The following is a 23,343-nucleotide window of genomic DNA, read 5'->3' as shown; positions in this document are numbered from 1 at the left end:
CTTATCTTTTTCTTTTTTTTGACATTTTGTTTGTCTAGAACTCACTCCACAGCCTCTCAGTGATGTGATCATAGGCTTTGCACAAGTTTTGCTTTGCACAAGTCCATGAAACAGGACAGAAGAATGCAACACTTTTGCACTGTGATTTCAGCTTGTACATCCTGTGTTACCCCAGAGCACCCTGAATTACCAAGAAAGGACTCTGAGAGACAACAACAACAACAAAAAAAAAACAAAAAAAAAAACCAGTCTGGTGGTCAATAGAACTCAGACTACATTTCCATGGGAAACATGTTGGTGGTCTGTAAAGCTAAGAAAATTGAAAATCACTGCTTTCAAAGTGAGCCAATGATAATATTTTTGAAGTCCTATATTCAAAATGTGCTGCATTCTCAGCTCCCATAAATGACATCTCGTCTTCTTTAAAGCATAACACTGCATTTAAAAAAAAACGTCAGAAATGGCTTTATTCTCAATTCCTTATCCATATTCTATTGTGTCATGAAGCCTATAATGTTTTCTTTCCATTTTTTTGTGTAAACAAACAAACAAACAAACAAAAAATCCCACCCAGAAACTAAGCCATTTTCAAGATTTGTTTTGATCTGTTTTTTCATGTTTCTTCCAGAATTTCTTGTCTTACTCTGTCAGGCTATCAGTATTTTTTCCATTAAAAAGCAAAACAAAACACCCAGAGAAAGAAAAAAAGAAAAAAATTTTAAAAAGTGACAAAATATATAAAGAAATATAGGAAAGAGAGGACAGCAAGGAGTGTTTCTTCCTGACATTGTGATGGACTAGATGGTGGGCATTTGTCACAGTTTCTTCTATTGCTCCACTCAAATTCAAAGGTAATTAGTACAGAACTGCCTGAAAATGAGCAATTTAAAAAAAAAAAACCTATAGAAATTATGTATCTACCTTTATCTATTTTCTGATCTAGTCCAGAGGAATATAAAAATTTCAGAATCTGGTGATCTTTGGGCTGAATTCTGAGTGAAGTGAAAATTGCACTAGCTGAAAAATATATTGAAAACCAAGACCTTAATAATTCAGTCTTGGAAGGACTATGAAAGAGTCTAGGGGAATTTATATAGCTTTAGCATCCATGTTGGAGGAGAAGGAGGGAAAATGAAAATTACAGCTTGTGTTCCCTTAGATGTCCTTTTAAATAGAGGCCAGTGAATCAGACAGTCTGCTGATGGAACAGACTTGGCCAGTTGCCTCGAAAAGCCCTAGGAAAAAGTTATCTGCTGAAGGTAATATCTGCAAAATCTGAACTTCTAGTTCATGACTGCACAATAAAACCAGCAATCAGTAGAGAATTGGGGGTGTGGCTGGTTGGACCTGCTGCCCAAAGATCTGGGAAATCAAAGTGCATTGCAGAGAAGGTCTTGAGCAGTTGACCTAAAGTGATCTGCAAGGCTTAATTCTTGGCCTAAAACCCGGTGTATACAGGCAGCCTGTGCATTGTAGTGTGAGTTTGCTTGAGTTCACTGGCTGTAATTTCTTCCAGCTGTGGAGCACAATGACTGCCTAAATCCAAACATCTTTCCTAGAAAGAAAGATGTGCCTAGGTTCCTCTAGTTAACCCTTTGGAAAAACACTTGTCATGTGTAAACTATCGCACTGTTAACCTCTTCATTCCCTTTAAGTAATTATTAAATATTCATGAAGTACAGTTCATTTCTCTTCAAACCAGCCTAATAGCTACTAGCAGACAAATCTCATACTGAATCAAAAGGAATTGCTTTCTTATGTTCACAGATACTGCTAAGTTAAAGAGAAGATGGAAGTTTATCTGGCTGGTTTTAACATGATCACTTTCTTTCCAGGTTATCCCTGTCTCTCTGTGCCTCCCATGTTTTATTATTTTTCAGAGCTGTGCAAGATGAGGTTCAGAGTAGATATTCAGAAGCATTTCTTTACTGAGAGGGTGGTCAAACACTGGAAGAGGATCCCTAGAGAATTGGAAATGACCAATTTTCAAAGCCTAACAGCATTTGAGAGGAGTTTGGACAATGCCCTTAACAACATGCTTTAACATTTGGTCAGATTTTAGACCTTGCAGGTGTTTCTGACTCAGACTCAGTTTGGGCCTTGCAATGATGTCAGTTTTCATGCTATTCTAGAAAGTATTCTGCATAGTGAAATGACCTTGTTAGAGGAAAGCAAGCCAAGATATCAGTTCAAAGCCTAATATAATAGGACTAAAATTGTTTCCTCACACTTAATTGTATCTAGCTCTTAACACAGCTCTTCTGAAAAAATTTTGTTTCAGTCATGCATAACCTGTAGGCTAAAATAATCCAATTTTAATCTGTAGTTTTATGAGGGTAGGACCACTGGTCCCAAGAACTATTTAACATTTTCCTTAGCTTTCCATTTCAGAATGGAATTAAATGTCTCTGAAATGCTTGATATTCTTTCCCAGTTAGACCATACAATTAGCTTATAGTAGACACCTTGTGTTTATAGTAAATGAGTTAAAACTCACAGAGGACATCTTTCCAAACATTATTGGCAGGTTTTTCAGAGCTGCTGTTTACTTTGTTTTGTTTTGTTTATGACACAGAGAAAATTTAGAACCAGAGCCTGTCAAGGAAGTGAGCAGACTCCAGGCAATTAAATCTTGTCAACTAACAGGAGCAATACAAATAGAATTATGGCAGGACAGTCTTACATTATCCTAAATTCTCCCACTTTGAAATCACCTGATTCACTTAAAGGATATGAATATCTGTGATAATCAAGTCAGAATCACAATTCCTAGAGCTCCCTGCTGTCAGCTACAGTGTAAATTAAATGAGATCAACTACTTCAAGAGAAAAAGTATTTATCAGCCCAGTTAATATAAGAGGGATATATATAGGGTTATTATAACACTATATATATATAATATATTATAAATAATAATATATAATATGTATAATGTATAATATATAATGTATATATATAGATATATAGATGTATAGGGTTATTATAAGAGTAAGATGGGTAGTTGAATAGAAGTGAGAATACATGAGAAGATACATAATGCCTACACAGAAAAATTCCCACAGCTGGGTGCAGTGGTGTTCATGGAAGATGATTTTCACATGGCCACCCTCCCTTCCCTTACACTAAATATGCAATAAAAGCCTTGTCATCAAGTAGCTTTATCTTCATGAGAAAGGCCAAAGTCTTAGAAAACTTGACTTCCTGACTATTTTATTTTATTTTGATACAATTTATTTAAATTTAAGCCATATTTTTCATTGATTATTTAATAAATAATAATAATTATTTATTATAATAATGTCCTCTCTCTGGCACATCTTTTCACTGAGGAGGAGGCTTTAGAGATCACCTTTCTTTAGTAATTCTTGATAATCAGGTGGTTTATGGAAAGCACCTGACCTTGGGAATCCATGCAGCCTGTGGCTTCATAAAAATAATGCAGGATCTCTTACTCTCCTGCTCCTTGCTAGTCATCCCCCAGCTAACAGGTCAGCCTAGCAAACCTGTGTGTCCTTTTTCTAAGGTCACCTCTTCGTGCCTCTAAGGACCAGCACCACAGCCCTCGTGCTCTCCTGTCAGCCACAAGGTAGGCACCAAAGAGTTTGGTGTGACAAGTTCTGACGGAGACAGAAAGAAGCAGAGCTGTTTCAGGGAGACTGCTGATGGATAAGCAGGATCTCCTGGAAATCATTTTCTCTAGCACACATCCCCATTGTGCTTGGTGGATCAGGAAAAGAGCGTACTTGAGAGGTACCAGGTACCTGTGTTTGGGTTTTATTGTCAGCATGGCTATCGAAGCACAAAACAGAGCCAAGCCCATAGAAAGGCTGTGTGGAAGTGGTGCTGAGCAGGGTCTGCTGTGACTGTAGTGCTGCTAGTACTGGGATTAGCTGGTTAGTGCCACACCAGCTGCAGCCCCTCACAGAGCAGACACACAAACTTACAGCTTGGTTCCTGGATGTGCCTGGCACGAGCGTTCCGTGCGACATCTCCCTGTGTGTGAGGGAACACTACAGCTCATCAGCTCTGCTCACCAGCCTGCTCCCTAGGAAATGGTTTGTGGTGCACAGACATATGCAGGGAGCCCTAGAATAAACCATGGTTTATAATGGCTGACCTTTTAAGAACCTGGAGACGTCCTGAAGCTGAGGGATGTTATCCTCTCGGTAGCCACAGTGTTTCTCGAGCTGCTGGAAAGCATCCAGGTACTCTGTACAGGCGTGAGTAGGGTAAAGGCTCCTCAGCTTCCTGTAGACTTCTCTCCTGAAAATCAAAAACAGGACAGCATGAGAACACCTCAATAAAACAGTGCTTATTTTTACCATCTACAGATCCACAGAGAGAGGTAAACCCCCAGCACACATCATGGTATAAGCTTGGGACACCTGGCACTTGAAAGCTGGTGCTGGCTGGATGTAGCAAACCATTACAGCTTTTTGTTCCACTTTTCCTTCAGAAGGTGTCCTTTAATGTTACAGAACTCTAATTCGGGGACAGATTAGGCACCTTCTTTCTAAGGGTGTTGGAGGCATCAGGGAAATCCCAGGGAGAGAGCTGAGTCTGGGATATTATCTTGTTCAGTTCAAGAATGGAATGAATCAGGCATTCCCCTCCTTTCTATGCTGGGGTACAACTTGAAATTCTGGTCCCTCCTTTTCCACCCCAAAGCCTAGCCTAGATTTGTCTCTTAAAACCTCTGGAAAAAGCACTTTTTCTGTTACTAAAGAGTAATGTCTGGACAGGTGAAGAGGTTGTATTTTTGCAGTTCAAAATGCCTGGCATGGTCTATGTGTTTGAAAGATTTGCCAGCTTCTTGAAGCATTTATCCCAGTACACAAAAAGACACCAGCTGAAAATGATATATGTAACCTGATTTGGGCACAGACTTTAAGCTTCTCACAAACTTGATGGTGTTTGGATTTAGAGTTGTGGTTTGGAATATATTTAGCTGTTGCAAAATAAGCGAGTAGTAATAGGATGGCAAAGAACCTTATAGAAATGGTTATTTTTGTTCAGACATGGCCCTAGGGTGTTAACAACTTTATAAACATTGTTTTATGAAAATTGAGATCATTCTTGGAAATGCTGGGTACGGGAAATGATCCTTCACTGGTTTTGTAATTTTTATTTTTATTTTTCACTATTATTATTATTATATTTATTCTCTTTTTTGTGATGCTGTTGTTGCTATGGCGATGATAGCCAGTCCCTGGTAATGGCTCCTTATTTGTACGAATGTCTTCCACAGTGTGGGAGTAATGAACCAGAATGGAGCGGGGGAGGAAAACCTTAGGAGGAAAAAAAAGTTACAAGAACAGAGGGAAACAGTGGCTGCTGTCACTATTGCAAAAGCCACGGGAGACTGGGCCATTTCCATGGAGGAATTAGGAAAAAATGAGGAGGACTAGCACTCAAGTGTTGCCCTGGCTTATTTCCTCATAGAATACTACTGACTTCAGTGGGGCTGTGTGGGATTTGAACCAGGACAGGGTCCATGCCCAGACTGGAGCCTAGAGAGAGCAGGCTTGTTTACACTTCTGCACATATGTTCTCTTTTATCAAAGTGTCATTCTGCTGAGTGTCCAAACATTGGCTACCACAGAAATGCAAGCGGACCCAGAGAGCGGTGATGAATTATCCAAAGCTAAGTGTTCCTCTAAGACAATCATCTAAGTGCACTCTCCAAAGTCAAGAGAATAGCAGCTATGAAAGAACTGCTGGAAGCACAGTTTATGAAATACTCTAGAAAGGAGCATCCTAAAAAAAGATGGAGCCAGATGCTTGAATAACTTTAAAGGCGTTCTAACCTCATTTTACGTAAATTTCCTTATTGTTCAGGAAAAAAAAAAAAATTGCACTATTCAGTTTCATTAGGAAGATGTGACAGGTGCATCCCCATAATTTTCTGCTGAATTCTCCATTTTTTTTACACAGCTTTTACCATGTGGCATCTCTGACTACTTAGTTTCAGGGCCTTCCTTCCAAGAAGTCATTTTGAAAACAAAAGCTCAGATCTTCTGTACCCTCTGTTTTCTAAACTCATATTTCTTGGCTGCCTTGGTTCTCATTTTTACAACCATGTTGCTGCAAACTGAAGGCATCCAGCAACTCCTCATAGTGACACCGAGGGAATTTAATCTGTGCTGCAAATTTCCCCTGCAACTGCACAGGGCTCAGTTGAGTTGTGCTGTAGCAGCTGACCTCAGGGCACAGCCTCAGGGGGCTGTGATAACAATTGGGAAGGCTAATTTTGGAAACAGCTTTACATAACAAGAAAACCTGGGGTTGGCTGTTTAGGGAAATGGGAAGATACTCCTTTAAAAACCTATTCTGTTGCCATAATGGATCTAATTCTAGGTGGAGAAGAGCTGGAATGACGAAGGTTGGCCACAAAAGAGAAAAACAGGAAAGAACACAAAATTAAATTTTCTTAAATATGACATTCCCACACGACATCCCATGCCAAGATTGTTGGCTGGTGGTAGTAATCAAGAGCATGACACTGACCATCAATCTCTGACTATTGAAAGATGCTATAAAAACCTATTTGAGCTTAATAAAAATGTGTCCTCCTGGATGAGCTGGATGCAAGATTTTTATGTGGCCATGGATTTCTGTGGCACAGTAGATTCTATTTAAAATTAAGTAAGCATTGAAAGAGATGGGATGGCAGTGTGATTGAGGTTCTGGCATGAGACATCTACTTTTATGGATTTAAATCCCAGCATTGGAATAAACTTTGCATGCGATTTAGGGCAAAATACTTAAGTTCCAGGGTTTTCAGTTGCACAGCCAGAAAACGAGATCTTCCTTCTTCCTTTCCCCCAGCTTTAGGCTTTCTTTCCATTTAAATTTCTGAACAAAGACTCTCTCTTATGTGCACCTTGCACAATCCCAGGACTCTGCTCTTACTTGAGACATTTGGACATATTAATGCTTTGCAGTATCACACAAATGTGAAATTACTGCTCCTTCCTGATATGTTTTAAAGTTAGTGGGAGGCAGTGGAAACAGAGGGATTTGAAGTTAGAACTCTGCTCTCTTTCAAATCTGACACATACTTCACATAATGTTTAAAAAAATAATTTGAATTGAATTAATTTTGATTAATTCATTTGTGGGGTTTTAGGTTTTTTTGGGGGTTTTGGAATATTTGGGGATTATTTTTTTGAGTGGCAGATCTTCAGGAGAAACAAAGCCCCAGTAAAGCAATGCTGCACCCTTGCAAAAGTAACTTACCATCATTTAATATGATATCTAAGGCCCTTTTACAGTGTAAATAATGTATGTTAGAAGGGTATTTAAAAATCTCCTCTACCTTCAGTTTGAGAAAATGATACATATTCATGTTAAAAGCAATGAATACTCGAAGGAGAGCAAGCAAGGCTCCTCTGTCCTGTGAATACTGAATTAGTCATATCCTCTGAGCAAATCTCTGTCCTGTGAGTGGGCATTTTCTCCTGGTAACACATTTGAAAATGTGGTATTTCTGCCAGCACCATAGCTATGGTGAATTAGAGATGAGTTAGAAAAAGTTATTCTATAGGGTCCAGCTATTTTCTGGTTTCTGGTATCCTGATGGGATCTGCAGGCAGGGAGATAGTCAGGAAAATGCATTTTGCTCTAGGAATTGAATAGTTAAGACCAGCCCTGAGAATGGCTTTCTGCAAAACAAATGACCAAAAGATGACATTTAGCCAACAAGTAAAATGGGGGGGATGAATAATTTTTAAATTATTCATCAATTATTAATTTTTTAAAAGGTTATAGCTGTCTCACATGTCCAGTCTTTCCTGGGACTGCTATGGAATGGATAAGTACCAAACTCACCAAGTTGCTGTTTCCTGTGCTGTGTACTCAATGTGAGGTAGAGGGTCTCCTCTGTAATGAAGAGAAGAAATGTGACACGTCTCAAGATTTCAAGTTCAGTTTCCAAGTTTTTTTGTTGTTTTTTTTTTTTGCCTGCACCATGAATTTTTGCCTCAATGAAAATAGAAACAGCAAAATAATAAATGAGGAACTGTCTATTTGTCTTGGTTGGCTCTAATGTGGGTGTTCTCTCTTCTGTTACAATGTGGGGAGGAAACAGAAGGCTGTGTCAGAACAGGAGCTGTGCTCTGGCTCACAGATGGAATAAGAGACCTCCAGGCTTGCCATCACCTCTGCTGAAGGCACTCTAGCAAGCATCACACAGTGTGTGCCTGGAGGGGCCCTCCCTGGAGGATGTGATCAGCACAGTACCATCACTGGGAAGCTTTCATAAACCCAGGAGCACAGAGCTCGCTGCCCAGGCGTTCGCTGCGTGGTTAGCACTGATTCTCTGATGGGTGGTCTTTTCTGCTCACTACTCTGAGTCAGTTCAGTTCTGCTCTTGGGCAGTTCTGAGCTGTGCTGACCCTCATACTTGATGGAGGAGAGAAAACTCTATTCAGAAGTCTCACTAAACTTTGGAGACTTCACCACGCAGTTGATAATCCACAACCAGTTGTACCTATACCTTTGATTTACCCTGTCAGAAAGCAGTGTAGTTCTGGTGAAGGTTTACACATAAAGAAACATTTTCCATCACTTACACAAGAACTGAGAGCTTTTTACATTTTTAAGTAGTTAGTGTGCATGGACAGAGACATTTAAAATGCAAATAACAAAAATAATAAATCACTTTCCACTGTCAAAAATATGTTCATAAACATTGTTCTTCAAATTTCCTTGAAGAAGATTTGCCTCAGCTCAGGACTGGGTCCTTAAAGGAGCTTGAAAATTGAAACAAAGGGTCATACTTCAATCATTTCTGCTAAAACAAAATCCAGCACTGGGTTGGGATATGTGAATGCAATCTTAAGATTTTGTCATAAAATGTATTTGCTGTGTCACCACAAAAGTCTATTTCATATGGAGTGAAAGCTTTTGTGGCTGAAATTTGTTGTCTCAAAAGTGGCCCCACAGATACATTGACAAAAATATCACATCTCTGACATTTCTTGCACATGGAAGCACACGAGGACCATTAAACTTTCCCTTCAGCAGCTTTGTACTTACGCTCTGTACTTAAAGGCCAGGTCGGCAAAGAATGCTCTCCGTTTGTTATACTCCAGGTCAGAGTATCCCTGGGTTAGAAAATAATCAGGAAAAAAAAGTTTTACATTATCAGAGGTCTGTGGGCATATGCAGAAGTCATCAGAACCACCAGTGGATCTGTGGGAAGTACAGGCTCCCCACCCAATTCTTGCTGCCCATTTATTATACATTGTGATAAAGAGAGACTCAGTGGTATCTATTTAAAGAGGAAGTTTGCCTACTGAAACCAGTGTTTTCTTTCTGCTCCTTCTGTGTCTACCTGAATTTAAACTTCAAGCTGGCTTTGCCACCTATTGAATATGCATACAGACATGGAATCACATTCTTTTTAATTTTACATCATTCATAAAAGGAATTAAAACTTAAATCTGGAACTGTGTGGTAATATAACTCAGAAAACAGTGTTGATCAACATCACTGTACAAGTATTTATTATCCTAAAATATTCAGAATTTACTGGAACCACTTTGCACACCAGAAGCCAAATCTGTCCCTTAGGTTTATTCACATAATTTTTAGTGTAGCAATAATACCAGAAACCCTGCAGTCGATGAGTGTTGTGTGCACGAGTCTGAGGAAAGGGCTGGATCCTGAGAGAATGTTTATTTTGTCGTGTGCTGTGGATGACATGTTCATTCAGGTGCCACCCTTGCTTGTCAGTGGCTGTAATAAGTCCATGAAAAGCCCACGAAGAGCTGTTGGGCCAGGCTCACACAGAAGCTGTGACATCTCAGCTTTGTCCCTGTGGGCTCTGTACCCACCCTCTGTGCTGCAGGAGCCTCCTGGGGGACCAGCAGCCAGTGACAGGGTAGCCCAGAAATTAGTGTCACAGTGACATCAGCTTGATTGCTTTGGCCAGTAAAGAACAAATGGAAAGTGTGGAGATAAATGGAAAGTGTGGAGATAAACAACCCAAAGGGTCTATTTGGTAGGAAATGTACATGCAAAATCTTTGCTGAGCTACCTGCAAATCAGCTTCTCTTGTGCTTTCCTTCAGCCCCTCCATTTCTGAGCTCTGCTCAGAAGCCTGGTCAATCAGCCCATGCTGTGCTCTCTCCTGCCACAGACAAGTGATGTGCAGTGCCTGAGGTAACTTGTTTTCAACTTGTTAGGTATTTCTAAATTGCTCTACGTTCTTCAATTTAGATTTATCCCCACTCAATATTCCAGTAACTCAGCACCACTGCTGCTTTCTCTCAACCTCTTCAGTGCTCACACCTTCTGTTTGGCAAAGGATGAGGGGAAGTTAAGTTCAAATAATTCCCTATGTCTGTTCATTTATCTAATGAGAAACAGCCTAAGAGTTAGCTCAGGAAAATTACAAACACTTGGATGGTTTGTATCAGAAAGAAGTGAGGAAGAATTAAAGATGTCCTGGTTAAGGAGGATATGAAGCTCTCCTAGAGCACTATAGTTGAATCAGTGGTTCTCAAAAAATAGAAGATAGACTTATTGACATGGAAAGGTCCATTTTGTATTACACAGGACTGTATGTAGCTCACAACAAAACAGGGTGTAGGTTAATGAAAGGGACTAAATAGAATTTAGACATGTAGAGGAGGGAACAACAAAAATGTTCTTGTAGGTTCTGTTGGCACACATCTACATCTTCACTGCATTTCTCGGAGCAAAGTATGCCTTCTTTTTTCATGTATCCCTTCTGTGTGATGCTTGACAGAATAAAATGCTTCTGTGACCTGCCTTGTCAAGTGACAAAAAGCTCTTTGGAGTCCCTTTTGTGTCTGTGCCTAACTCACATCTCATCTGTACTAAAGCTGGGAAACTTTGATGAGAAACGGGTGTTTGCTTGTTTGTTTTTTTGTTTCCAGGACTTTTCCTTGCTATCATCACTAGAGCAGGACTCCACAGTGCATTTTTCTTCCCCTCTCCTAGAGTTTGTGCTTAGGGCATGGCCAAGAGTGCACACATAAAGCTGTTACAGTAAAACACTTCTTGTGGTCCATTCCTGCAGGGACTCTCACACTCCCTAATTCCACTGATGATGAGTTTTTATCTGCCCCTGTGCTTTCTTCCTCTTCTTTCATGAGTATTTCTGTACTCCTGAAGTTTCCCTTACAACAATCTCCCTTCAGAGTTTGTCTTCTAAAGATGAAATAACAGTAATGTTAAACTTACTGGGTGACCATAGTCCAAACTGGGGTCATATTTAGTGATCAGATGATGACACTTGTCCAGATCCTGAATTTTTCTGGGAAACCAGGGCACTGGAAAAAAAGCAGAGAGTTCAGTGAGAGAAAATCAAATACATTTTAGAAGGCACAGAAAATAAAAGCTATGCTAAAGGTTACAAACTTACTTTTCGTCAATACCTAAGAATATTCATATCTACATGTTACCATAATTATCATATATCTCAGTAGTTTACTTATTTCCTGACCAAACTGGCACATTACATGAAAATTTAGATAATTTTTATTGACTTGAAATTGACTTGCTGTGATAATCTCTCAGTTTTAATTAATAGAAACAAATTCTAAAGGCAAAAATAATTTTTTAGATCAAATATGCTTTCTGTTTAACACAGGACAGTAAATTTATTTCTACATTCTGGATTTAAGAATATATTTTGATCTTGTCTAAAAAGCAGTCTTACATTTTCATACCTTTAAAAGTGAAACAATATTTTAAAAGGAAAACATGAAATTTCTAAAGTCTCCAGAAACCAAAGAGGTGAAAAGTAATCTTCAAGTTTTTTCCTTCTGAGTAATTTTTTTTTACAACAACATTATTGTTCAGCTATAATTCCAAACAGCTTCCTTCTCATGAAGCAGGAAGCTTTTCCAGTGACTAAAATTAAAATAAATTGTGATCATTTTAATTTAAATGCCAGCATTTATGGGAAATTAATTAAAAAATAAATGCTGGAAAACCACGAAGTTGATATTGATCTCCAAAGTCAGACTGATGCTATAATCAGAATTTCTGTGTTACAACTCAGAAAGATCCATTTGGGGTCACCTTAATCTCATACTGGACAAGACATCAAACATCTCTGCCTGGAATGGTAAATGTAACTTTTGCTGTATTATATTACATCCAAGCACATCAAGTTTGGATAGTACAAATCTAAAAATACCCACAGATGTTGGGGAAATTATAGGTTTTTCATACATTACAACCAATTCTGTGATAAGTAGGAAGAAATACCAGTCTGACAGATGCCTTGTGTGCACCCAGAGCTTTTTTTCTGAGCCTTTGTCTCTGGCTGTACCAGTGGTTCTGCATGCAAGGTACTTTTCTTGCTATCTATTGCCATATCCCCTCAAAACCTGTACCTGATCACAGCTGCCCCAATGTGTCCCCATACACATCTTGCCTATTCCATACAGAAAAAAAAACGTATTAACACACCTTCTTTTAACAGTCCTTTGTTTTTATTGCAGTTCCAAATCCTGGCACATCTGAAACCTCTCAAATCCCAAGGAAATCCTAAAGAAATGCTTCCCCAGCTCCACACCCCTCTTTGTGTCTCCAGTTTCCCTGATAATAGTGATGCCCTTTTGATATGCCCACAGTTCCTGAGAACAGTGGGAGAGCTGCCTCTCCCTGTTAGCCTGACAGTGAATTTCAAACAACACCCAAAGGTGCCCAAACAGGACTGTGTAAGTTAAAAGTGCTCTGGCAATATGTGTCTGGCCTTTCAAGGGAGGGAAATCCCATGGCAATTCTGTATTCAGAGAACTCAGCCTGTGAGCTGGACCCTCAGCCTTCTCCTCTGTCATCCTCAGGACTGTATTAAAGGTCTCTAACAGCTGTATTCACCCATTCCTGCCTGAAAACAGGAAAAATACCTGTCTGCCTCTGTGTTTGTCTTGAAACTATCTGCACAGCTTTCAGCACACAACCTTCCTGACACTGAGGAGTTTTTAGTTCCTCCTCAGCTTTGTTCTGCTGCTGTATCCTTCTCACCTCCCTCTTTGCTGGAACACTTCTCACCTCAGTTCCACTGGCTATGATGAAGTGCCTCTCTTTCTGCACCAATGGCAATGGAAAGCATCCATGCAGAGACAAACAATGAATGCACACTCACCGGCTTTCCAAATTGAATAATTATTATTATGAAGCTGAAGCTAAAACTAAAAAAGTTAGTCCAAAAGAACTGCACTAAGAGATACATGTATTTCTTACCTTTGTCTTCTCTGCTGGTTTTCACATCCTTTGCTACTCTCTTTAAGGAGGTGATAAGGATACCAACATCAGCACTGTGAACTTCACATTCAACAAAAATGTCAAGATCATCCACAGAGTTCTTGGGCTTTTTGGCTCCACGGGTTTCAAAGTGATAGATTTGAGTTTCGAACACCTGCAAGAGCCAAGTGTTCATATGATGAAGATTCTCCAAAGACTGAAAATCCAGGTAAGTCTAGATACATTTCTACAATGTCTTTAAAAGATGACTGAGATATTAAATAGGAGAGCATGTTAAGCAATGAAGCCCAATAATGTCTGGTTTACAAAGAGCTAAAATGCAGACAGAGCTGAAGACTAAACACTATAGTGTTGGGTAGAGAAAGAAGGAGATGAAAGATGAGATACTGTTGACTGTAGAATTTAATCTGTGCAGAAAGAGCAAATGAGTGGCTGGGTAACTTAAAACCCTGCCAGAATGAAAGCAGATCTATTGATGCAAAATAGCACCATAATCATTAAATAATTGAGAAAAATAAGTAACAAATACAATACTTTAGAGTTATTCATTTTCCCAGATAAGAGTGAGCACCTGGTAGGGGTACTTCAAGTGCTCAGGCTACATAATGCCCATGAGGTTTACAGCTCTTATAGTCTTTGTATCTCCTGCCAAATCCACTGACATCCCCTCAGTCTGAGTGCTTGAAATGCCAGCCACCACAACTGCTAGAAAGAAACAGCGGATTGGTATCTGCTCTAAACGGCCCTTGCATGAAATGGTGATTCTTCTGAAAGAAGATGCTGCCTCCCTCCAGAGCACTCTCCCTCTTTGCCATGGGACCAGAAAACCTCTCTGAGCAGCTGGAGCCAAACCAGGACAAGGAGACTTTCCTCAGGAGAAAGCGGGGAGGCAGCATGGGGTGTAAGTCAGGCAGGGAGCAGGAGAGGGGCGAGAGGAGGAGGAGAGATGCAGACTGAGAGACGAGAAGGCAGTAGGGACAGAAGAGAGGGCTCAGCAAAGGAAGGGGATATTGAGGTCTGTACCTCAAAGACTTGGGCTGCCTTAGAGAGCTCAATCTTCCTCACATTGCAGAGGGTGAGGGTCAGGATGAGAGAAGCTCTGTCATCCTCCCTGTTGGAGTCCAGGCTGCCTTGACTGTTCGATGACTCTGCACCGCACATCTCCTCCTTGTTGGCCTCTTCTTTTGGGCCAGACATCCCCACCAAATCAGTCTTCATTGGGAGATAGGGGAGTGGATTGCAATAGCCAGCTATTGAGTGGGGGGTGTGTGAGCAATGGCCAGGGGAATTGGTGGGACTGGAGGTGCAGTGTGTGGTGAGCTGAGAGCTGCCAGAGGCAGGGACACGAGCTGGTTGTTGCGTATTAGAGTCGGGACATTTATGTTTGCTCTGCCAGACACATCAAGGGAAGCCGCCTCTCTAGGATGTGCGCAAGAGCCCAAGACGGCCCTCCTCCCCTGGGTGACTTCAAAGTGCTGTCCTCCTGCTCTGTTTGAAGGTGTCTGCAAGCTGCTCAGCCCTGGATAGGGGTTTCTTTGTGGAGAGGCAATTAGCCCGAGCTCTATTTACATCTCCCAGTCTGGACTGACCTGCACAATGTCTGAGACTGTCCTTCATCCCCACTCTCTCTTATCTCACTGGCACTCTCTCTGTATTATCTATAACCCCTGTGAACCAATGGGCTCTTCTCCCAAATCACAGCCCAATCCAAGTGTTGTCTCTTCCGCACAGACACAGTTCCAGGAGTGCCAGAGAGACCTCAGCCAGAGTCAGAACTCATTGCTTACTTCTGAGCTGTTCCTACCCACAGGATCTGAACCTGTTCTACCCTACCCCTGCAAGAAAGGAGTGCTCCAGTCTCTGTTCCTCCATTGGAACTTGCTTCTGTCCTGGTTTTATCTCCAGTGAAACAGGTTCTCAAAAAGACTAGGGTCACATCTTTGCTGTGGGTGGCAGGACAAGCTCTGGGGGAATTCAGCTCTGGTCCTGACAGGGCAGGCACATCTTCCCTTCCCTTACACTTGACATAAAAAAACCCCATTTCTGGATATGAGCACCCATAATCTCAAGTTACAGTGTGCCAGACCCCTTGGGGAGGTCCAGAGATAAGACCACCCCACTGGCCTCCCTTTACAGATGGAGCCATTTTTTATGTGTCCTTTAGTTTATCCTGGCTCAGTCACACCCCTAAGTGTGCTTTTGTGCTCTTACTTCTTCCCTAGCCATGGAAGACAAACAAAATTTTGTCCTCTAGGGATCATGACAGCACTAGTTTTCTCTTGGGCAAAGAGAGAGCACTGGGAAGGTCTTGATTTCCTTATCTGTTTCCCTACTGACAGAGAAACCCGAGGCGAACTTCGCAGCACCGTGCCCAGGAGGGAGGTCTCAGCATCCTGAGGAATGTTGGCTCCTGCAGACCTCAGGTGCAGGGGGCTTTGCAGGGTGTGGTGAGTGCTGGCCTGGGAAGAGAGGTGTCCCAGCCATGCCCAGGGGCCATGGGGCAGGCCACTGTCTGCCATGCAGAGCCCACCCCTGACTCAGAACCCATCCCTCATGCACACTGCAGCACCCTCCAGGCCTGCCTTGTGTCCCTGGTGACTCCAGGAGGGCAAGGGAGCACCTCAGAGGTGGTTGAATGGCAGCTGCAACTGAATTAGTTGGGCAGAGAAATGGACTACAAGAGGAAAAACCCTCTTCCCACTCCCACTTCCCTCCACCAGCAGTGGTGGCAAAGCTGAGCACAGGAGAAGGCCCTGTCTGATCACAAACAACCTGCCCTTTTTTTAATCTGGTACCATTGCTGGTATCTTTATCCTGTATGAGCAAAGCACCACTCATTTGAGATGGATGCAGCATTAATATTTTTAGTTTATTTAGGTTAATTTAGATGGTTACATATGAACATCAAAATGCGTTCTCTGACAGCTGCCAGCATGGTTTGAAGCAGCAGAGGGAGGTTCAAAAATAATGCATTCCGTGGACTGCTCCTGTGCTTAATCCCTTTTTCAACAATTTCTGCGTTCTTTGGGGAATTCTTTGGTCCCTTCTCCAAGGCTGCTGTCAGATGTAGACATCTTAAGACACCCAGAGGAGTCCACCTGTGCCAAAAAGTCCTCCCTCCATCACAACCATTGGCCTGGGCCAATGTCCCTGTAAAGGAAAGGGTCTCACAAAAACCTTCTTTGATCACCTGAAACTGAGCTGGAGATGAGGACACCAAGAAATGTCATCATAGTGGGACAGAAGAGAGGAAGGTTACTTAAAAGCTTAGCTGGGGATAGGTTACTCAGAGTAGCACTCCAAGACTTATGGAGTATGCAAAAGTAGAGCAAGCTGGGCTTTGTTGTGCATTTCTGAGTAAAGGCACACATTGGGAAGGGTTTCTTTCAGGCTCATAATCTTGGCTGGATGAGTAACAACCAGCCACTGTGAGAGAAACTTTTTCTGTGCTGGGGAGCAACTCAGATGGGCATCCTGTCCTACCTGGGTATTTAATTCTCGTAGACTTGAGTGGTTACCATACAAGGAGGATTTACACTGGTCAGATAACACAAAAAGCATTTTCCTACATAGCTGGAACTTTCTTTAAGCCTGGAAATAAGAAGTCACCCATTAAGGAGTACTATTTAAAATGTGATTTATTTGTAGTATTTAAAGTACTTATGTACAAGATTATTTGTTCTGCAAGAAAATCTACTTTGCATACATTTCCTCTGCTTTTAAAATGCTGAACATTTAATTTTTTCTCATCTGTCTTGCTGAGCAGCCATGCTATGCTGCTTTGGCTGGAGCTATTTCTCATTTAAACCTGCATTAAAGGACAGAGAACCAGACATGTGGCATCAATGATCTCTAACCATTCCACTTGCACATAAAAGAAAATCATGAGTCTTGGGCTCTCAATATCACTATAGAACTACTGCCCCTGTCATTCATAGCAACAGCCAGAAGCAGAGGAGCTTGGAAAGCTGTCTGAGGATTAGATTGAAAGACTTTACCCTAGGGATGAAATTGTCTCTTTGTGGCATACAGTTACCTCATGGGTCCTATTATATTATATTATATTATAATATAATATTATATGGGCTACTTTCACACTGAAAATACATGTCAAGTGGGATTGAAAGATCTAGAGAGACAATGTGATGAGAAAAAAAAAAAGGAATAAAAAGATGCTGAGATAAAAAAGGTTACTTCAAAGCACCAAAATGATACCATTTTGCATAAGCATATGTCTATTGAAAAGGGTTCCAGCTGGTAATCTTAGATTAATGTTATTACCCACTATATATAATGAAAAGAACTGTACTTTCTTATCGTCCTAAAGGATGATGCTTACATTAAAGCAGTATTGATTTTCAAACCATAAATAGGAAATTGGTACTATGGCAGGTATGAGACTCATGAGCTTTAAAATCCCTCTCCATCTTTCAATCCTCTAACAGAAATGTGACCCCTGAGCCATGTTAGTGTCATGATGCAAAATTGTTTCAAGCTGGAAACGCTGCTCTGCTTCACTTTGCTCCATTCTGTTCCAATGCCAAGTCCCCTCCTTCAACCAGGGAGCTACAAGGAGACACTATAAAATGTGAACCAGTCCAAGAGGGCATTTAGCTGATTTGAGTGAAATTTATTGGATAAATACAGAAACAGCTTCCTGAACAGCAAAACTCCTCTCTCCATGCTCAGCCATTGAGTTAAGCTGGAGTCACCTTTGGTTCCATTTGCTGACTCAGCTGACATATACTCCAGGAAAAACAAAACTGCTTTCACCTAAAAAAAGGGAGATTAAAGCTCAGATGGGCAGTGGAGATACAAAAAGGTGTTGTTACTTAGGACCTGTCTTGAAAGATAACATGTTTGGGTTTGAATGCAGTTAGACTGGGACAGAGCTGACCCAGGTCTTCCATGGCTTTGGCGGGGACTCTAGCCACAGATGCACTGGGTTAGGAGGCTCTGTCATCTTCAGCTGCATTGTAGCAGGCTTCTTCCTCTCCACTTCCAAGGTGCTGGTTTCCACCTTGTGAGACCAGAAAGTTAACAGACACTTCTCAGGGAAGGACACACACAAAAAAATGTGGCCTTCACGCATCAGCCATCCACTGTGAGTAGCTGCGTCTGTCCATGAAGAGAAATCTCCCTTTGTACCCTGAAAAATCTCCCTGTATACCCCAAAAGGTACAGAGTTTCAGACTCCATGGGAATCTTGGACAACTGGGAGGCACTGAGGGGAGAGTGACTGTGAGAGAAGGCAAGGAGGATCACTCTGTTCATCATTGACATCCCACCCCTGGTCTCAGACGTCATGGGTGCAGCAGATTATAGCTCTGCATGGGGAAGATCTCCTTCTGCTAGCCTTTGGCACAAAATGTATACAGACTTCTCCCAGATTCCCAGGAAAAAGATAATTTTTATACATTAGTGAGAAAAAAATGGATTAGTGTCTGAAGGCCAGAAGAGCTGAGGGTCTCCTATAGATGTCTGTTTCTCTGCTAATCTCTAACAATTAAGATATATAACGTAAGTATTAATGCAGTACACTAGAAGATAATAGACTGAGGCTAGATCAAGAGTGGCACTTGCACATGATAGCTTCTAGTCACTAGCAGGTTACTGCAAATCTTCATTTGATCTTCTGGAGGGCATTGCAAAGGATCCCAATCTCACCTGCAAAGGAAATAATCAGAGTAGTTGATTCCAGAACCAACACATTTCTAACACTCCTGTATGTTTTTACCCTTTATCTCCATTCTCTTAAAGAATGAGGTGAGCAGAGAAGCGCTGAACTGGACATGTTTATTAGGTTCTTACTGGAGTTAGGTCTGCAGAGTCATCCTTTGCCTTCATTAGCCATAGGAGGCTGGCTCACAGGATCAGAGGAGCTGGCTCTCAGCAGGCCAGCCAATGTGAGGGGGAAGATGAAGAAGCTATGCTTCTCCTTCCCCTCCTTACTGAAAACAGCTAGAGCCACATGTCAGGATCCACCTCAAGGCCATCTGACTTTTCCTAGCATCTCCCCCAAAAATGGGTTTTCAGATTTAACAAGTTACAGTCAAGCTTGTTGAAGCTTGGCTGGAACTGGGAAGTAATTTTTTCATGAGAAAGAAGATGTATGCTGCCTTATCTTGGATAGGCTCAGAGCATTAAATGCAACCAGATGGAATCCATCTTGTGGTTCCTATTTCTGGCCCAAGTTTTGAGGAATTCAAGGTAACAAATCTGCAGTTCCTTACTATTGATGGTGTCAGCTAAGTTCTTCAGCTGCTTTGCGTTGTCCAAGACTTCAATCCTCTGTGTGTAGGGATTATAGCGAACAGAGAAAGGACGAGGGATTGTTTGAGCAAATTTCCTGAGGGAAAAAACATAAACAAATGTACAGTTGAATTTTTATTTTTTTTTCACTAACTCTTCTCTTGGTGTGTGCATTTGTTGATTGTGAGGATAAGAAAATCTATGGGAGGAAATAACTGGAATTCCTACTGACTGATCTGAGACCTATAGTGTTCTGCAGCTCACTCGTAACTGCATTTGTCCTTACCACCTGTTTTTTTCTGAGTAAGACTAACTAAGCTATTGGCATGGCAACACTGCTCCTGGTACAGGCCAGCTATGTAGCAACTGGGACCTGCTGAGCTTGAAAACCTCATCTTCCTTTTGTTACTGCAAAATGTAGGAATTCTAATCCAAGTGTGAGCTCCGGGAGAATTAAGGCCAAGGGTCTATGCCATCCTGGCATGCCAAGGAGCAAGCAGAGACCTAACTTCTGACATGGTCTAGCTCTTAAATTACCTGGTAGCTTCCAGGAAATTTAAGAGCTAGACAATAGTTAAGGGAATGAAGCAGCATTCTCTGTTGCAAAATAGTTAAATCCATGTCAGAATCATTAAAATTTTGGTGTCTTGGGAAAAATATTAATTTGCATAACCACAGAACTGTGGAAAGAAGGGCTCTGAATGGGATGAGATGGTCAGAGCTATTGTTCCAGGCTCCTTGTAGACCCCAGCAGGATACTGGCTTATATATCTGCTTTGGATTACTGAAGTTATTGCTGAAAGAGGAAGGGAAGCACGCAGGAGTTGATTATGGAGCCCCACTACACAGACTGTGACTCAGCAGGGTAAATCCCATACAACTAGAACAGTGGAATATGCTGGATGCCACCCCCACAAAGCTTCTTCAGTTTAAACCTTATTATCACCAGCTAAGGACATTGTCTCAAACAGAATTCAGTATGAGCAGGTCACTAGGTGTGAGAGTGAAAAAATATTACATTGAGTATGATGAATTTAACAGCATTGGTCTATTTTTCCTAAGAGGAGAGATCACATTAGAAGATGGCTTTCCTAAATCTCATCTGAAGATCCCAGTTAGAAGAAGAAGGTGCTTTAAACTGAGATCTTTTAGGTCAATCTCAGAATAATTTATCAGAAAGGTATTCTGTGACCCACAAACATGCATGTCTAGATTCAAGTCACTAACACAGGCACTAGACCAACCCCCAGAACCTCTATTTTAACCACTTTTTCAATTTGGTCACTGAAACGAGCGAAAAAAAAGCTCCAAGATATTTTGTTGCAGCTAAGTAAAGCAGGATTTTCCACTTCCTCAAGTGGAAAGCACAGCCCAGAAGAGAAGGCAATCTCTTTCCCAGGTATTTCCCCAGAGAAAAGGGCACAAGGAAAAGCTGCAGACTTACGACAATTAAGGAAGCAGCAGGGGAAAGAGCTAGAAAGACCTCAGAGCTGGGGAGCCTGAGGTAGCAGAGTATCTTGGGATGTAGCACAATTTATCTGTGAATGATAGAGGAAGATGAGGGACTGCAGGTCTGGGACAAGTCCAGCATCTCCAAGTGAAAAACATGTTTAGTGTGAACCCAGGCTAACCCCCAGTGGCTTGACTAACACCCAGAAATATGGTGGTGTGTTGGTGTTTTAACAGGAGTAGGAATGCTGTCAAGGTGAAAACCAAGCTAAACACCAACACAAGCTGAGCCATTCCTATTTGAAGAATCAGAGCTGAAGCTGGACATAACTTCAGAGAAAAAGTAGATAATACAAGATATTTTTGGTTATTTTTACAAGAACTGCTAATTCTAGTAATGGCTCAAGTTACTTGGTTTGCATTAGTTAGCCAGATTTGACCTTAAATGTTGGTATCACTGCAGTTGAACAGATTTTTTTGTTGTTGAATTTTGGTTAGACAGACAAAGCTCTTAGTTACACTTAGCACAAATTCTTGTCTTCATGCATGAGGTATATTCCTGTTACTACTCATTTTTCCCCAAGATTCTGAGGATATAAAATGTTTGTTATCATTAAGTATTGCACAAATTTTTCTGATGCCTCTCAAAACATGATTGTCAACCCAAGACCCATTATGGCAATGAGATCCACTGTATTTGCAGCAGGCAAGAATGGGTTCTTCTCTGGAATGACTGGAGTACCTTAGTTTTTCTTTTGCATCTTTAAAACTTTCAGCAACATAGTAGATAGGCTGGAACTCAGTAACAGGGTACTTCTGCACAGAAGTCTTCTCCAGGACAAGAGGCTGAATCTCAGGCTTACTTGATAAACAATACTATGAACAAAAAGGTAAAACATTTATTTCAGTGTAAGAGTGTACGAATTTGCTGTGAAAGAAATAGAGAGCCACCCCATTTCAGACAGGGAAGAGTTGCTCCTGTGTTATACAGTAATAAAGTCACTCACTGGGAAAGAAGGAGATGCGAGTTCCCTGTATATCCATACACCTACGCATATATCAGAGCTCTATAATGAAGAACTACATTTCATGCTAGGTCTATGCACAAAGTATGAAGCAAAACCAAAGATCCAAAGACATTTCAAAAATAAATTTGAATAATTATAAACATCTTCAAAATATTTTTCTAGAACACACCTGCAGCTCCCCAAATGAAGACAGAAGCCCTGCACCATATGCCTTGAGAGAATCTCCTTCCTTACATAGTCCAAACTCCACTGTAAACCAATAAACCTGGAAAGAAAATGAGACAGAAACTTACAATTCCTTGATAGAAAGTAATATGTGTACACCCTTTATTTGAATACATCTGGAGTTTTCATTTCTATGTAAAATGTTGCCCTGTGTCAAATTCAAGTGTATAAATGCAATAAATGTCTGAATTCAGACTAAAATTCTTCTCCTGGGAGAAGCACAGCACTAGATTCTTTCTGAGAATCAGTTCAGTTCCATGACAAACAAAGCTGTGTTTTACTGTGCTTATCTTTGTCAGCAGGGACGGTGAAATTATAGCAATAAAGCTTTCCTTTGGCTGGCCAACCCTGGAAGTTCTAACCTTAGTTTATTAAAATTAGAGTTCTGCTTCACACAGGGCATCTGACTGCAGCAGGGGTGTGAACAGGCACTTTTGGTGCTGTAGGGAAGGAAGATGGAGTGTGGCCTAATTTGACTCCTGGGTCTGTCCTTTTGGAGGGATACCTGCCCTGGCTCAGAAAAAACTGCCCCATCTATCAGAAGTGTCGAAGTTGGTGGAATTCTTTGCCCAGGTGGCCTCCATTTGGTACTGGGGACACTAATCTCAGAGGAAGATCCCTGGTTTTGTTCAAAGTTTGCAGCTCTGGGTCTCAGTAGTCTCAGAGTAACACCCAGGTAATCTATGCTGACTACAGAGGATATTGCCTGCCTGGCAAAGTGGAAGAGATGCTTGAAGGTAAAACAAATACAGAAGCTGCCTCTTGAAATTTCCTGTGGGGATGTAGTAACATATAATCTTTTCTTGCCCAATATGTTTGTGCTGGAGGAAATCTAGTTTGGGCTTCTGTGTTTAATCACAACTGTCACTTTGAATAAGGGGTGCCAAAGCTATTTTCCTTTAGTGCAACTGTTTCAGGGTGGGGTTTTCCAATCATGGTCTTCACTCTGATCCCATTCAGCTCTATGGGAGTTCTATCAGTGACTTCAGTGGCAGCAGAATTAAGACAACACAGGGTGCTTTGGAAAATTGAGCCCTCATTTATTAAATTACCGTAGCAAGTTTCTCGATGAAATCATCTGGAGCACCCAGAGATGCCAGTCCAATTTCCTGTAACAATAAACCATTATTCTTCAAGCTGT

The 23,343-nt window shown here is 41.2% G+C and overlaps 2 protein-coding genes across 2 annotated transcripts in view; both read right to left on the bottom strand.

Annotated features, from left to right (window-relative positions):
- LOC107204189 (tyrosine 3-monooxygenase-like) overlaps positions 1-14,445 on the bottom strand; it is a 29,764-nt gene extending 15,319 nt beyond the window's left edge. Inside the window, exons 1-6 of the mRNA XM_015627002.2 lie at positions 14,272-14,445; positions 13,228-13,402; positions 11,215-11,303; positions 9,040-9,107; positions 7,831-7,881; positions 4,118-4,263 (exon numbers count right to left, since the gene is read on the bottom strand). Of these exons, the coding sequence (XP_015482488.1) occupies positions 4,118-4,263; positions 7,831-7,881; positions 9,040-9,107; positions 11,215-11,303; positions 13,228-13,402; positions 14,272-14,445 (703 nt within the window). The remainder of the gene's footprint in view (positions 1-4,117; positions 4,264-7,830; positions 7,882-9,039; positions 9,108-11,214; positions 11,304-13,227; positions 13,403-14,271) is intronic.
- Positions 14,446-16,860: 2,415 nt separating this feature from the next.
- The window catches only part of PAH (phenylalanine hydroxylase), a 33,844-nt gene continuing 27,361 nt past the window's right edge, over positions 16,861-23,343 (bottom strand). Inside the window, exons 9-13 of the mRNA XM_015628058.2 lie at positions 23,255-23,311; positions 22,147-22,242; positions 21,692-21,825; positions 19,482-19,597; positions 16,861-18,915 (exon numbers count right to left, since the gene is read on the bottom strand). Of these exons, the coding sequence (XP_015483544.1) occupies positions 18,872-18,915; positions 19,482-19,597; positions 21,692-21,825; positions 22,147-22,242; positions 23,255-23,311 (447 nt within the window). The 3' untranslated portion in view covers positions 16,861-18,871. The remainder of the gene's footprint in view (positions 18,916-19,481; positions 19,598-21,691; positions 21,826-22,146; positions 22,243-23,254; positions 23,312-23,343) is intronic.

Source organism: Parus major, chromosome 1A (genome assembly GCF_001522545.3).
Source record: "Parus major isolate Abel chromosome 1A, Parus_major1.1, whole genome shotgun sequence".
NCBI lineage: Eukaryota > Metazoa > Chordata > Aves > Passeriformes > Paridae > Parus > Parus major.
Note: the sequence above shows the minus strand (reverse complement) of the source record. Positions and strands in the feature narration are given on the sequence as shown.